We start from the raw sequence: 13,672 nt of genomic DNA, 5'->3' as shown, positions 1-13,672 counted from the left end.
TTCAGGCAATCACTTCAGTTTACATTAGCAAGACAAATGTTGTGATGTAACATTTGTCTTACACACGATACTAGATATCCTGCATTCAGGACCGCTCTCCAGTATAAGAATTGCAATAAAAAAAAAAAAAAAAGTAAATCATTGTGAGAGAATTATAAATTGGCCTTAATTAGCTCGATGACTGATGTTTCGATGACCGGATAGACCAATGTGTTAATGTCAATTAATATAAACTTATTTTCTTTGCTCAAAACATGATCAACGTTGTTCTCTAAACGTCAGGACAAGATAAAAGCGGTAGGCTGGATATATATATACATATATCACCTACATATTACTAAGCCTCCTCGCTTTTGTGATTTGTCATGATGAAATATTAATGGCCCATCAGCAATACACAGAGGGAGCTTATATTGCATTCTTGAGTAGACTGTTCGTAATGTACAGTGGATCTATCCACTTTTTTCAAATCCCCGGGCACCAGGCCATTCAAGGCTAGCAGTGCATTTTCAATTAGTTTCTGAGTGAGTCCCTGGCATGTGCAGTAGTAAAACTGGTGCACAATTATCTTATTGTTCCTTTAGCTTTGTGCGGAGAGGATCTGAAGGACTGGAGGAGAAAAAAAAAAGAAAGAGCCAGTTACAAGAACAGTTATTGATGTGGAATAAGGGAGTTGCTCTTTTCATGCAGCAGCACTTGGTAACGGTGACTATACAGCCAGCATCGAATAGCTTTGCAAGTTATTTTAAAGGCGTGTGCCAGAGGCTCGACACTTGGACTGCTCGGCTTAATAGGGGGGAGTCATTTTTTTTTGTTCAACCACCGCCGGTACAAAATGGAACCCAATAGTCCCAAAAAAATACAGTTCGCAGTACCGGTGTTTCAGAGTCAACTGGACCCCGAGGCTTCGGAACAGGTAATGGAACACTACTCGCTCATTAGCTACTGTGAGGTGATAAATTCAATTTCAGTTTAATTTAACCTCTCCGTTCTGTTTTAATAACCACATTAGGTTGCTGCAAATTAATGCAGTGTATTCACCTGCCAGGCATACTATTGAAGTCACTGTTTAAAATGTAGGCTCATTGGGTTTGGCAACACCCTTTCCTCGCAATTGAATGTGCCGAAAATAGTATTCTGTTATACTTATTTATATTATGATTAATTTATTAATTTTCAAATTAAAAATAAAATCAAAGCTACCTATTGTAGTGTGGGTTAATATCATATTTCTACATTAATTGCAAAACGTGCTGTGCCTTTTTTGATATAATCTAAAAAAAAAGGTAATTTTTCCTAGAGTAGAATTTGTATTATAATTGTTTATAATATGTAAAGAATGGATAGGGATATACTGAATGTCTTCGTGATATCATTCAACATAGGAAAGCTAAGAAATGTGCTTTACTTATAAATATTGAATCGCTTAGATGATAATAATGGCATTAGCTTTTCACTGTAAAGTGATATACTTACGGTCCTAACAATATGTTATCGCTTGGTACTCAAGTAGCATTTTATATGTCGTGGTTAGATATAAAATTAATTGAATTGATAATGATGGTTCTACATTGTATTTATTTAACAATTTACAGTTATACAGGAAATGTGTTATAAAATACAGCATACAGTATGACCAAACATTTTCAACATGGTTGACCATTCATTTAAAAAAAATAATCGGTACTTATGTATTATCTGGGCTCCCATGTTAAATGCACCCCATTTTTTCATACCCCTACTATCCAACTACGCATGGAGTTGATTTTATATAGTGTGGCGAGCGCAGCGAGCCACCGTGCCCGAAGCGTGGTGAGCGCAGCGAGCCCGCGGGGGGGGGACGCGTTCTCATAAGAAAAACGGGAGCCCAGATATTACATAAGTACCAAAAAATCTAATAAAGTAAAGTAATCTTAATCTAAATACATGTAATAAGTCAGTTTACCAAGAACTACACTTTGCTTTTGTAAATCAATTTTGGTGTCATATCTATAATTTTACCATTTGGTTAATAGCATATACAAACATAAGATGTGAGATAAATAATTTATTACATAAAGCAGCCACTTAAAAAAAAGGACTGTTCTAAATGTTGTGTAGCTCTAGTCAATGATAATACATTAATTAATGAATCATAAATGGTCTTACAAGTTGGGTTTTAGAAGCAAATCAAGCACTTTCATATTTTATGCAATTCTCTGTTTGTTGTATGCCATTAAATAAGAAATTGGTAATTTGTAATATGTCCCTCTCAATGAGCATTCTTGGTGATTAATATGGGTCAGTTTGTCAAAAAAATTACAAGGTATTGTATATTTTAATAGTGTTTGTGTATATGGATACAATACTTTAGATACCTTCAACATGCAAATATTTTTTATGTTAAAGATTTATTAAAACAGTCAAGATTTAAGTTTTCTGCTGAAAAGATATTAAATATATACCAAATCTAAATAAAAATGTTATGTTTAATATGATTTAAATGATCATGTAAAAAAAATATAAAAAGCATAAAAAACAATAATAAAGCATTAAATAGGAACAAACTTCTTTATTAAATAAAAGTACTAGCAAATGTATATAGATAGATAGATAGATAGATAGATAGATAGATAGATAGATAGATAAGGAAATACTGTATTTTCTTTGAAAATGTAAAGACTACACAATTGATTAAAATTTATTTTTAAACGTTGAGCAGCCAAGGGAGCAGCCATGTTTGCAAAATATATGGCATTGGAGAGCTTATATATGAAAAAAGACAGCATTGCCTACAAAAAAAATTGCATTCGCTACCAACCATCAGAAAGCGGATGTTGCTAGCATTAATTACAAAGAGATAATATACAAGCTATCATTAAATTATTAGTTACAAGGGAAGAAGTGTTTTTTGGGTGTTTCTATTTTTGGATTAATTGCGTGACGGTAATAGGTTTGAGCTGTGGCCTGTTAGAACAACTGGGTTTCTGTAAAACCACAAACCACTTATTATGACAATAATATTATTTTACATTCCGTGCTTCTGTGTTTTATACAGATCAGAAAGAGAAGGCCAACACCGGCATCACTGGTTATATTAAATGAGCACTCACCGCCAGGTGGGTAACATTAATGTTATGTAACAAAGGTTTATAATGATGCAGATATGATGCATAAGCTTAATAATGGGATTGTTCTAGGCGATGATGCTCTTAAATATGTGTAAACGCATATATATATATTTGTAAGTTTGGGCTAGATTTTCTAAGCTTCAAAAGTGATAAAATGGAGAGTGATAAACAACCAGCCAATCAGCTCCTACCTGCCATCTCACAGACTGTGTTTGAAAAATGTCAGGCAGGAGCTGATTGGCTGTCTGTTTATCGCTCTCCATTTTATCACTTTTGAAGCTTAGAGAATCTGGCCCTCTGTGTGCAGTCATGTGTCGATGTCCGTTTACGTTGGCTGAAGGTTTCCCTTTCTACAATAAAACACTAATTACAGTTACTTGTATTATATGTGTGCAAGATTATCTGAAATGTATTATTATTATTATTATTATTATTATTATAGATAATTGTATAGCATAACCATATTAAGCCAAGACTTTCAACATATGCCATCATTCACATATTGTCCATATGTGATTCTATACTGTTCCTCTTTTGGTGTTTTATATGTGTCACAAGTAGATGAAAATTCTAGGTTGGTTATCTAGCCAATAAACCTTCCATCCAAGCCACCTTACTTAGACGTACATATATCTGTGCAGATGAGATAGAGAAGTGGATTGTTACGGCCCCCTATCATGGAAGCACAGACATGAAGAGATTCATGTCGTTCTAGTGACAGCGGTCAACAGAATGGGGTTGTTCATTTAAAATAAACCCATCACTTAAAGTGTAGTCAGGCACTTCGCGGGAGAGATCAATATTCATCAACAAAGCCAGTCTATTCACTTGAGACTAGTGACATGACCGAAAAATGGGGAGGTGGCAACATCATGTACCACATGTTTATGTTAATCCTATTGAATGCTGAGCGCTGATTGGCAATGTGTACAGAATCAAATTAGCCAATCAAAAGAACCAATCAAATTAGCTCTGTCCTGTGAACATTCTGACTTCAGATTGGAGAACCCTACTAGTTCATTACAGAGTTGAAATTTGGAGAAGAAGGATCCAGAACCTTCAGATTCACTGTCTATCTCAGCGTCTTTACGTTAAAGTTCCCATGCCAACATTTGGGATTCGTATGTTTTATGAACTGTTGACTGGTTGCATCAATTTTTTTCATCTGTATTTAGTGTTTACCATTTAGTGCCTCACATTACATTATCTAATATATCTTGATTATTATTATCTAATATATCAAATTGATTAAAGGACCCCATCAGACAATAAGATAGGAAAGAGAAATCTGAATTCATTTATTCAGTATTGTGTTTGACTTTTATACAGTTTGCTGGCTAAGTATTACCAACAATATATTAAATGAATCTGTATCTTTTGACAGCATTAACATTTTTTACCAGTTTTAGAAAAGTTGATTCCTAGAATTATCATTACAGCAAGAAACCAGGTGGCAATGTGTCTGGTTAACCTGCTTTCACAGGAGTGGTCACCCAATGGGAATAATGCCTGATAAAATATCCATCCATATCCAACTGTATGACGATTCAACTATTGGTGTTTGGGTGGAATCATCTAGTTAGCTGGAGGTTACCTAGGTCCTTAGCCTCAGTACTTGATATTGGTCCTTATTCTAATCTCCAAGATCCCCTGAGTGTTGGCACAGGGGAGCAATGGTGAGCAATTGCGCATGCGCATATACCATTATGTGCATGTGCAGCCGCTTGGAGCCAGCAAACTGCTTGCTCGCCGTCCTGTTCGCATCTAGCAGCCCAGACGGGGGCGGTGACGAAGGGATGCACCCATGGGAATGCCCAGCATTCCATGGGCGTTCCCACGAAAAACCATGGTCGTTCCCATGCTAATGAGTCCATGATGTAGGTGCGGGGGCAGACAGCTGACGCAGCTGATGTCAACTGCCCACCCACTTCCCGTACAGGGTGCCCGCAGACCTAAGACACCACAGAGGTGTCTTAGATCTGCGCGCACATGGTCGGTCACCATCAAATGATTTTGTCCCTACTCGCAAGCCTACAAATGGTTGATATGCAAAACATCCATTTGCATGCCTGCAGGGATATTTGGCGGGCGAAGGGGGGGAGGGGCAGCCGGTAGTGGGCGGCGTTTGAATGACACGCAAATCTGCGAATTTTGCAGCTTTGTGTGTTAACCACTATAATCTCCATTGTCCTCTTTGGCCTCACAAATGAGTGGACTAATGTAAAAATAGTCACATATTTCAGTATATGGACAAATAGGAATGCGCTGTTTGTGGCAATATGTATTCGGTTTACTAAATATCCACTAAAATTATAATGATGAAACAATCTATTGCCTTTTGGATAGTGTTTTGCTGTTGGGTGCCAGTGAGACTGCTTGAAGGGGCATGGCCAGCCACTAGAGGGGCAAAGCTGGGTGTGACTAGTTAATCCATCCTCAAACCCTCTTCTTCTTTTTTCAGTTTCTTTTTAATACGCACTTTCAAGTCAAACAGGAAATGTACATGTACACTAAATCAGGCAAGAAGTATAAAATACCAAATTACAAGTGTCAGTTGTCAATAAAGAGCGACGTACAATTATTTTGTCTCAATTGTGTAGTTTTACAAAAGACATGGTATATATATATATATATATATATATATATATATATATATATATATATATATATATATATACAGTATACAATTTTGTAGTCACTTAGAGAAACACCCTTGTTCGCAGATATGCCAGGCATAATGGTGCACATTTCCATTCACTGTTCAGAAAATGAAATATTTATAGAAATGTAAACATATAAAGAAATGATTGAAGCAAACAAGAATTAAGACCTAAGAACACACTATCCCCACCCTTTAAATGTCGAGTTCCAGTCCGGCAACCTTGTGGGTAATGAAAGGCAATCATTCTATAGCTATAGAGCAGAAGTCCTCAAACTATTCTGTTCTGGGACCCCATCAGACAATAAAATTGATTGCAGGACCCCAGCAAGTTACTGCAGAAGGTCATTCCATCACCTGTGTGGTCAGCAGACATTGAACAGATTTTTCAGACTCCTTCAATCACTGATTGAGATTAGAAAAATCATCAGCCTGATGGCCAGCAGCATGGAGTCGCGACGCCATTTTGGGGTCAGGACCCACAGTTTGAGAACCGCTGCTATAGAGTGATCATCTGCTATAGTTCGTAGTAAATGCCAGGATGTGTCCTTCATAGTTTTGTCTCACCTCTATAGATAAGGTATTAATGTAACTTTCCCACATTAAGAAGATTTTTTTCAAATTTTGGTTCCTTATTTAAAATGTAGTCTCAACCCAATCCATCCTGAAGAGATGAAATAGTTTATATTTAAATAACGCAAATGTCGGGGGTGATTTAGAATCTCAGCCAATCAGCATGCGGCCAGTGTTTTCAAAGTCAGAAGCGCTTCCCGCGCCGCCGCCTGGCAGATAGCGCATTATTTCCTGGTCACTGGCAGGGACCAGGTCAATGTAATACTCAGTGCCGCAGGGACCTCTGCATGACCGCAGGTACCCCCGCACCACACGGACCCCCTGCTAGCTCCCGGGGGTGGGGGGCTTGTGTTTTAACGGGGTGGGGGGGAGCCAAACATTTTTTGTTACACCATTTTAAACACCAGCAACACATTTCTGTATACTGCAGAACAATGGACTAGTTTACCTTGGGCAAAGTTTAATGAGTTGAGGAGAATATGAGATGAATTGTCAGCTCGAGGTAAACAATTTAATGTTAGAACTTAAGCCAATGGGAGGGTTTAGATCTTTGAGGCCAAAGTTCAATTTGTTTTCCTTTAATGACCTACAATGAATAACAACTATACTCAATGAAACAAAATATAAAGCTAAACAAATCTGATAGGATATTCTTCTTTTATTAGGGGGGGGGGGGGAGATTTATCAAAGCGTGAAGAAGATTTGTAGAGATTTGTTGTCATGTTACAAACTTGGGGGTCTTTGTACTAAGTCTGGGGTAGCCAACCCTAGTCCTCGAGAGCTACCAACAGTGCATGTTTTGCAGGTCTCCTCACAGAATCACAAGTGAGCTAATTAGCTCCATCTGTGGATCTTTTCAAATGTGTCAGTGATTAATGAGTGCAGCTGTGCAGCAGCTAGGTTGTCTGGAAATGTGAACTGTTGGTAGCTCTTGAGGGCCAGGGTTGGCTACCACTGTACTAAGCCATAGAGAGTGATAAGTAACATGGTAGGTAGGAGCTGGTATTTTGTCTCTGTCCAATTTATCTCTCTCTATATGGAACAAATGTACTAAACCTTGGAGAGTGATAAAGTGGAGAGGTATAAACTTCCAACCAATCAGCTCCTAGCTGTCATTTTTCAAAAACAGCCTGTAACATGGTAGTTATGAGCTGATCGGTATCTATCTATCTATCTATCTATCTATCTATCTATCTATCTATCTATCTATCTATCTACAGTGCCTAATTAACCAATAGGCAGACTAGACTACAGCCTAGGGTGCCAGGACTCGGGGGGGGGGGGGGGGGTTTGCAGCCTAAAGCCAAAGTCTCCTTCACACGCCAAAAGATCTACATGCCAGTTGTATGACCGCCATTACATGCATACAGGCAGTATGACTGGCGAGTCCCTGAGTGCCCATACACGTGTGTCTAGCAGCATAACAAGGGGAGCTACATGTGTATCAGCCTAGGGCACCTGGAACATTTAATCAGGCCCTGTGCATCTGTCTATCTATTATCTATCTGTTTTCTGTCAGCATCATGTCATATATATCTCCAATCGATCTAAACGGGGGTGGCACTTGGAGATGACATTAGCTTCAAGTGCCAGGACCGCCAATCGCCCGGCCGGGCCCCGGACCGCAGCACTGGGGGCAAGCCCAGCACCAAGGTAAGCTGCTGGTCTGCCCCCAGCCCCCATCCACGAGGTGAATGGATGCTGCACACAGGCATCCATTCACCTCCTCCCTGCCTCCGCTGCTGTGTGCAGAGTACAGCAGACAGCAGTGGAGGCAGTGTACGCCCCCCTGCCCAACCTCCATACTGACCGCAGGATGCTGCAGTCCGGCGGTTGGGCTTCCCCTATTGCTGTAAACGGGAGCCGGGTCGGATGACCTGGCATACCCATTTACACTGCCCAATACCTAGGTCCTGCCCGTGTTATACCCTGGTCAGGACCTGGGTAGAAGTCCCATGTAAAGGGACACGGGTTAACCCCATCATTACTGCCTCACAGCGCTGAAGTCATGGGTTCTATCCCCACCATGTGTTATATATACGGGGCAGTACGGACGGTGTAATGGTTACATTACTGCCTCACAGCGCTGAGGTCATGGGTTCTATCCCCACCATGTGCTATATATACGGGGCAGCACGGATGGTGTAATGGTTATCATTACTGCCTCACAGCGCTGAAGTCATGGGTTCTATCCCCACCATGTGTTATATATACGGGGCAGTACTGATGGTGTAATGGTTACATTACTGTCTCACAGCGCTGAGGTCATGGGTTCCATTCCCACCATGTGTTATATATACGGGGCAGTTCATGGGTTCTATCCCCACCATGTGTTATATATACGGGGAAGTACGGACGGTGTAATGGTTAGCATTACTGCCTCACAGCGCTGAGGTCATGGGTTCTATCCCCACCATGTGCTATATATACGGGGCAGTACGGATGGTGTAATGGTTAGCATTACTGCCTCACAGCGCTGAGGTCATGGGTTCTATCCCCACCATGTGTTATATATACGGGGCAGTACGGATGGTGTAATGGTTACATTACTGCCTCACAGCACTGAGGTCATGGGTTCTATCCCCACCATGTGTTATATATATGGGGCAGTAGGGATGGTGTAATGGTTAGCATTACTGCCTCACAGCGCTGAGGTCATGGGTTCTATCCCCACCATGTGCTATATATACGGGGCAGTACGGATGGTGTAATGGTTAGCATTACTGCCTCACAGCGCTGAGGTCATGGGTTCTATCCCCACCATGTGTTATATATACGGGGCAGTACGGATGGTGTAATGGTTACATTACTGCCTCACAGCACTGAGGTCATGGGTTCTATCCCCACCATGTGTTATATATATGGGGCAGTAGGGATGGTGTAATGGTTAGCATTACTGCCTCACAGCGCTGAAGTCATGGGTTCTGTCCCCACAATGGCCCTAACTGTGCAGAGTTTGTATATTCTCCCAGTGTTTGCGTGGGTTTACTCCTGGTACTCCGGTTTCCTCCCCCTGGTACTAAGGGGGTTATTCAGGTTCACTTGCAAAGGCAAATTCCTTCTCAAATGGAAAAAATCATGTGCTCTGCAGGTGGGGCTGACTTAGACTTGAGGTGTCCTGGTCCAAGAACTGGACGGCCTACCCCTGGAATGCAGGTGCCCACTCGTGTTCGCATGGGGACGTTTTCCTGGGCGAACCCGGCATTTTCGTGGGTACACCCAGGAAACGCAGGGAGCTTGTATGCGAACGCCCCCTGCCCGCACCCCTCCCGTGCGAGCACCTTAGAGGCTATGCAAGTTGGCGAAGGCGCCGGCACAGATGCCCTGCACATGCGCATAAGCGAATAGGCGCAAGCGCAGTGCTTCAACATCGGTCACCTGTGCGAAGACGCTGTGTACCGGATCAGTTTGGTCATTTCTATGTTTTCCTTATCTATGATATTTATACCTTAGTTCTAGGCTATTATACTATTACACTGCTGTCCAGCAGGAGGCGTTAAACTTTTACACTTTGAATCATGTTTCAACTAAAACAAAGAAAATTATATTTAATTTATAAACAACAATTTTCTAATTCTTTATTTTAATACAATTGATTGAATGTACGGATGGATAACGTTCTAGCCTGGCACAAATAGCACATTATTCCTGCAGTTATAAAACTGTGTAGGTTGTGTGGTACATTTCAGGAAACCTACGCTGGAAATGATGTGTACTGTATGTTATTCAGTGTTTCAAGAATATTTAAAATCATACAGTTACTATAGACGTTCCGCTGCCGGCAGTCAGGCACAATGTATGCAGGCATGGTATGTGGGCATAGAAAATCCTCTAGCATAAATCAGCGAGGTCAGAGTAGGAGATGTGGGTGTATTGTACAAAGTGTACCAATATAAGAAGAGATCTCTGGTTTATTTGACATTTGATTCTGGCATTTAGAAAATAAAGATAAAATAGGATTTACTATATATATATATATATATATGTATGTGTATATATATATATATATATATATATATATATATATATATATATATATATACACACACACACACACACACGTCTAGTTTCCGTTGTCTGGATATCCGATAAGCCAAATTTTCAGAAAACTGAAACTGAAGGTTATTCTTAACCCTCCCATCCCCCTTCCCCGCACCGGGGGACTGCCAGGTCCACAGCATCTACGGCGGCCATCGGGTTCATCTCTAGAGGCATCATGATGTCACCAACACACTCACGCAATGCATTCTTCGGATTGGGGATACCTCTGAAGATGAACTCGATGGCCGCCGTGTGGACAAAAGGTTGGCATGAGTTTTTTATGTTATTTTTTAGACCGAATTGGTTCATACTTAACTATGCAAGTGGGCATAGAGGCGGGATGTACTAAGGTAAAAATGCGGTAAAACACCCGTTTTCAGGGTTTTACTGAATTTTCAAATGTACTAAGACCCGGCCGCAGCGTCTTCGCTGGGCAGGGTATTGCCACCGCTGGGCGACGATACCCTATAGAAACCTATGGGCTTCTATTGCCATCTGAACAACACGTCACAGATGCTGACCCCCCTCTCCTTGGCTTACCTTCCTAGGCTGCAGGAAGTCTGGACCTGGAAGGTAAAATCCTCCTCCCCCTACTAACGCAGCCGGAGGTCCTTCCAGCTGCAGGGGGAGGAGGAGGCGCCGGGGACAGCCTGCTTAGGCTTCCGGCGGTGGGGGGAGGAGGAGGCACCACCCAGGGAGGTGATAGTGAACCACGCACACCACATCACAGGTATCGCGGGGGGTCTCCTCCGTCACCGCATTGCGTTGCTAGTCGCATATGTTAGTACATCGCTGCTGCTGCGGGGCGACGTGGGGTGGCAATGTATTTTAATACATCCCACCCAGAGTGAGAATATAATAGTGTGCCGAGCACAGCGGGGCACCATGCCAGACACACAAAACACAAAAAATGTGTGTCATCCGTTTGAATGTCGACCATGTCCATAGGGTGACCAACTCATCCCTTTAATCCGGGACACATATTAATTACACAGGTTCTGTGGCTGGCTTTCACCTGGTTTTAAACTGCCACACCTCAAGACTCCATTTCACCTGGTTTTAAACTGCCACAGAACCTGTGTAATTAATATGTGTCCCGGATTAAAGGAATGAGTTGGTCACCCTACATGTCCATGTCGACCTTAAGTTTGTGTTCACTTTCTGTCACTGTCAAACTATGGTCTGTCGGACATTTTTAGGTGTCAACTTAGTCACTGTCGACTATTAGTGGTCAACCTAGTGACTGTCGAACTAGACATTGTCGACTCCCTATACCATAACCTCTTCAGATTACTTTCTACAAGGCGTGTTGTGACACAAGTGGATGCGGAATTAGCCACAAACATGCAGACACTTGGACAAAGTGCAAAGAAGGATTTTTGGGCTTTGGCAAGACATCTACATATAACAAAGACAGCAAAGTAGGACGTAACCAAGACTCAGCGGTTTTTTGACATTTTCTACATAAACAGCCCCTAAGAACAAACAAGCCAGAGAAACAAACAGGGGAATTCAATAAGACATGATAATGAATTATCCATGTGTATCGTTTCTTCCCCCTCCCCAATGTTGAGGAGGAACTGAGAAGAATACATAAACGTGGAACAATGTTAAATGGATTTTTGCAAATAGAGCAATGATCATTTTTACAAAAAGTTGCACAGATCCCTCGTACAGCCACACATGATACATAGCAGCACATTTCATAATATAAGTGGGGTTACTGTCATTTCTTACCTCCCCATGCCACTGACAATACCATGCACTGATGTAATTAGTGGAAGCAGCGATATAAGTATTGGGGAAGCTCAAGCGGCTGCGGCAACCACAGAGCTAGCTCCTAATAACACATAGGCCCTTATTCTGGTTCACTCGCAAAGGCAAATTCCTTCTCAAATGGACAAAACCACTGCAGGTTGGGCAGATGTGCAGAGTATACGAGCAAGCATTGGCCCAGGGGGTTAGCATTTTCATGGGGACGCCACCTTCCTTCCCCTGCCCGTGCAAACGCTTTGGCAAGTGCGATACTCCCCGATGGTGTTCGCACAGGGGGACTGCACGTGCGCATATATTCGCATTCGCAGACCTGCACCATCAGAAACAGGGCCAAATTCGGCCATGACTAGGGTTGCCACCTCACGCATCATTAATTCCTGGAAATTGCCACTCCCCCACACACGCTCTCATGCGCCCGTTCCCTGAAAAGTGGGCGTGGCCCTGTAAAATGGGCAAGGCCTCTTCAGAAAAGTAAGAAGCTACTGACTGCTCCTCCTACTTGAAAACTCCTGTTATCCCCATACTATGTGAGGGGATGCGGTCATTTGGTCTACTGCATTATGGTCGACAGTCATTAGGTCGAATCCATTAGGTCAACATGCTAAAAGGTCGACATGACTCTAGGTCGACATGGGAAAAGGTCGACATGATTCTAGTTCGAAAGGTCATTAGTTCGACAGGTCATTAGTTCGACAAGGTCATTAGTTCGACATTGTCTATGTCGACATTCACAAGGTCGACATGGAGTTTTTCACTGTTTTTGAGCCAACATGTGCCGACAGGCGGTATTTCATGCCCTACCATCCACTAGGGCGTGGTGGGAGAATAAAATAGTGTGCCGAGCGTAGCGAGGCACCGTGCCCGACGCATAGCGAGCGCAGCGAGCGATGCGAGGGGATGCAGTGCACTTTAAACTGTGTCCATGTCGACTGTGTTGACATTCAGGTAAAAAAACAGTGAAAAACCCCATGTCGACCTTGTGAATGTCGACATAGACAATGTCGAACTAATGACCTTGTCGAACTAATGACCTGTCGAACTAATGACCACTGTCTTTAACACAGACACAGCATGAAAGGACTGGAGAAACCAATTATCCTTTAAAAACAATGAATAAAACAAAATCTCACACAGACAACCATTTATATTTAATGTTGTTATTGTAAATGCAAACAAAAAAGTGCCCACAGTGCATTTCAGCCAGTACTGTATATTTATGTGAATGGAAAAACTTTGTTCTCTGCCAATTGATTTCCCATAAACCCATAAGATACGTGCAGCATCCTACAATAACAATTCCATTTGTGTAGCCTTTATATCCAGCTGACCTACATGAAAGATCTACAAAATATACTTTAAACCAGATATCAGCTGGAAAAAAAAGCAAAATAAATAAATATATAATAACTAATGTACGTAAAAGTAAAAAATGTAGAAATGTTTTACAGCAACGGAAAAGCAACCTTAGACTTTGGCATTAATGGTCCCCAAAGATTCATAGTGAGCCCTGTAT

The 13,672-nt window shown here is 41.7% G+C and overlaps 1 protein-coding gene across 3 annotated transcripts in view; it reads left to right on the top strand.

The window, feature by feature from the left end:
* The first annotated feature begins 331 nt into the window (after positions 1-331).
* PPP1R1C (protein phosphatase 1 regulatory inhibitor subunit 1C) overlaps positions 332-13,672 on the top strand; it is a 68,148-nt gene continuing 54,807 nt past the window's right edge. For all 3 annotated transcript variants that reach the window (XM_083152154.1, XM_083152155.1, XM_083152153.1), the window contains exons 1-2: positions 332-916; positions 3,038-3,098. In XM_083152154.1, the coding sequence (XP_083008280.1) occupies positions 836-916; positions 3,038-3,098 (142 nt within the window). In that variant the 5' untranslated portion in view covers positions 332-835. The remainder of the gene's footprint in view (positions 917-3,037; positions 3,099-13,672) is intronic.

Source organism: Crinia signifera, chromosome 7, assembly GCF_055691185.1.
Source record: "Crinia signifera chromosome 7, ASM5569118v1, whole genome shotgun sequence".
In the NCBI taxonomy this organism is placed as follows: domain Eukaryota; kingdom Metazoa; phylum Chordata; class Amphibia; order Anura; family Myobatrachidae; genus Crinia; species Crinia signifera.
This window is presented reverse-complemented; position numbering and strand designations above follow the sequence as displayed.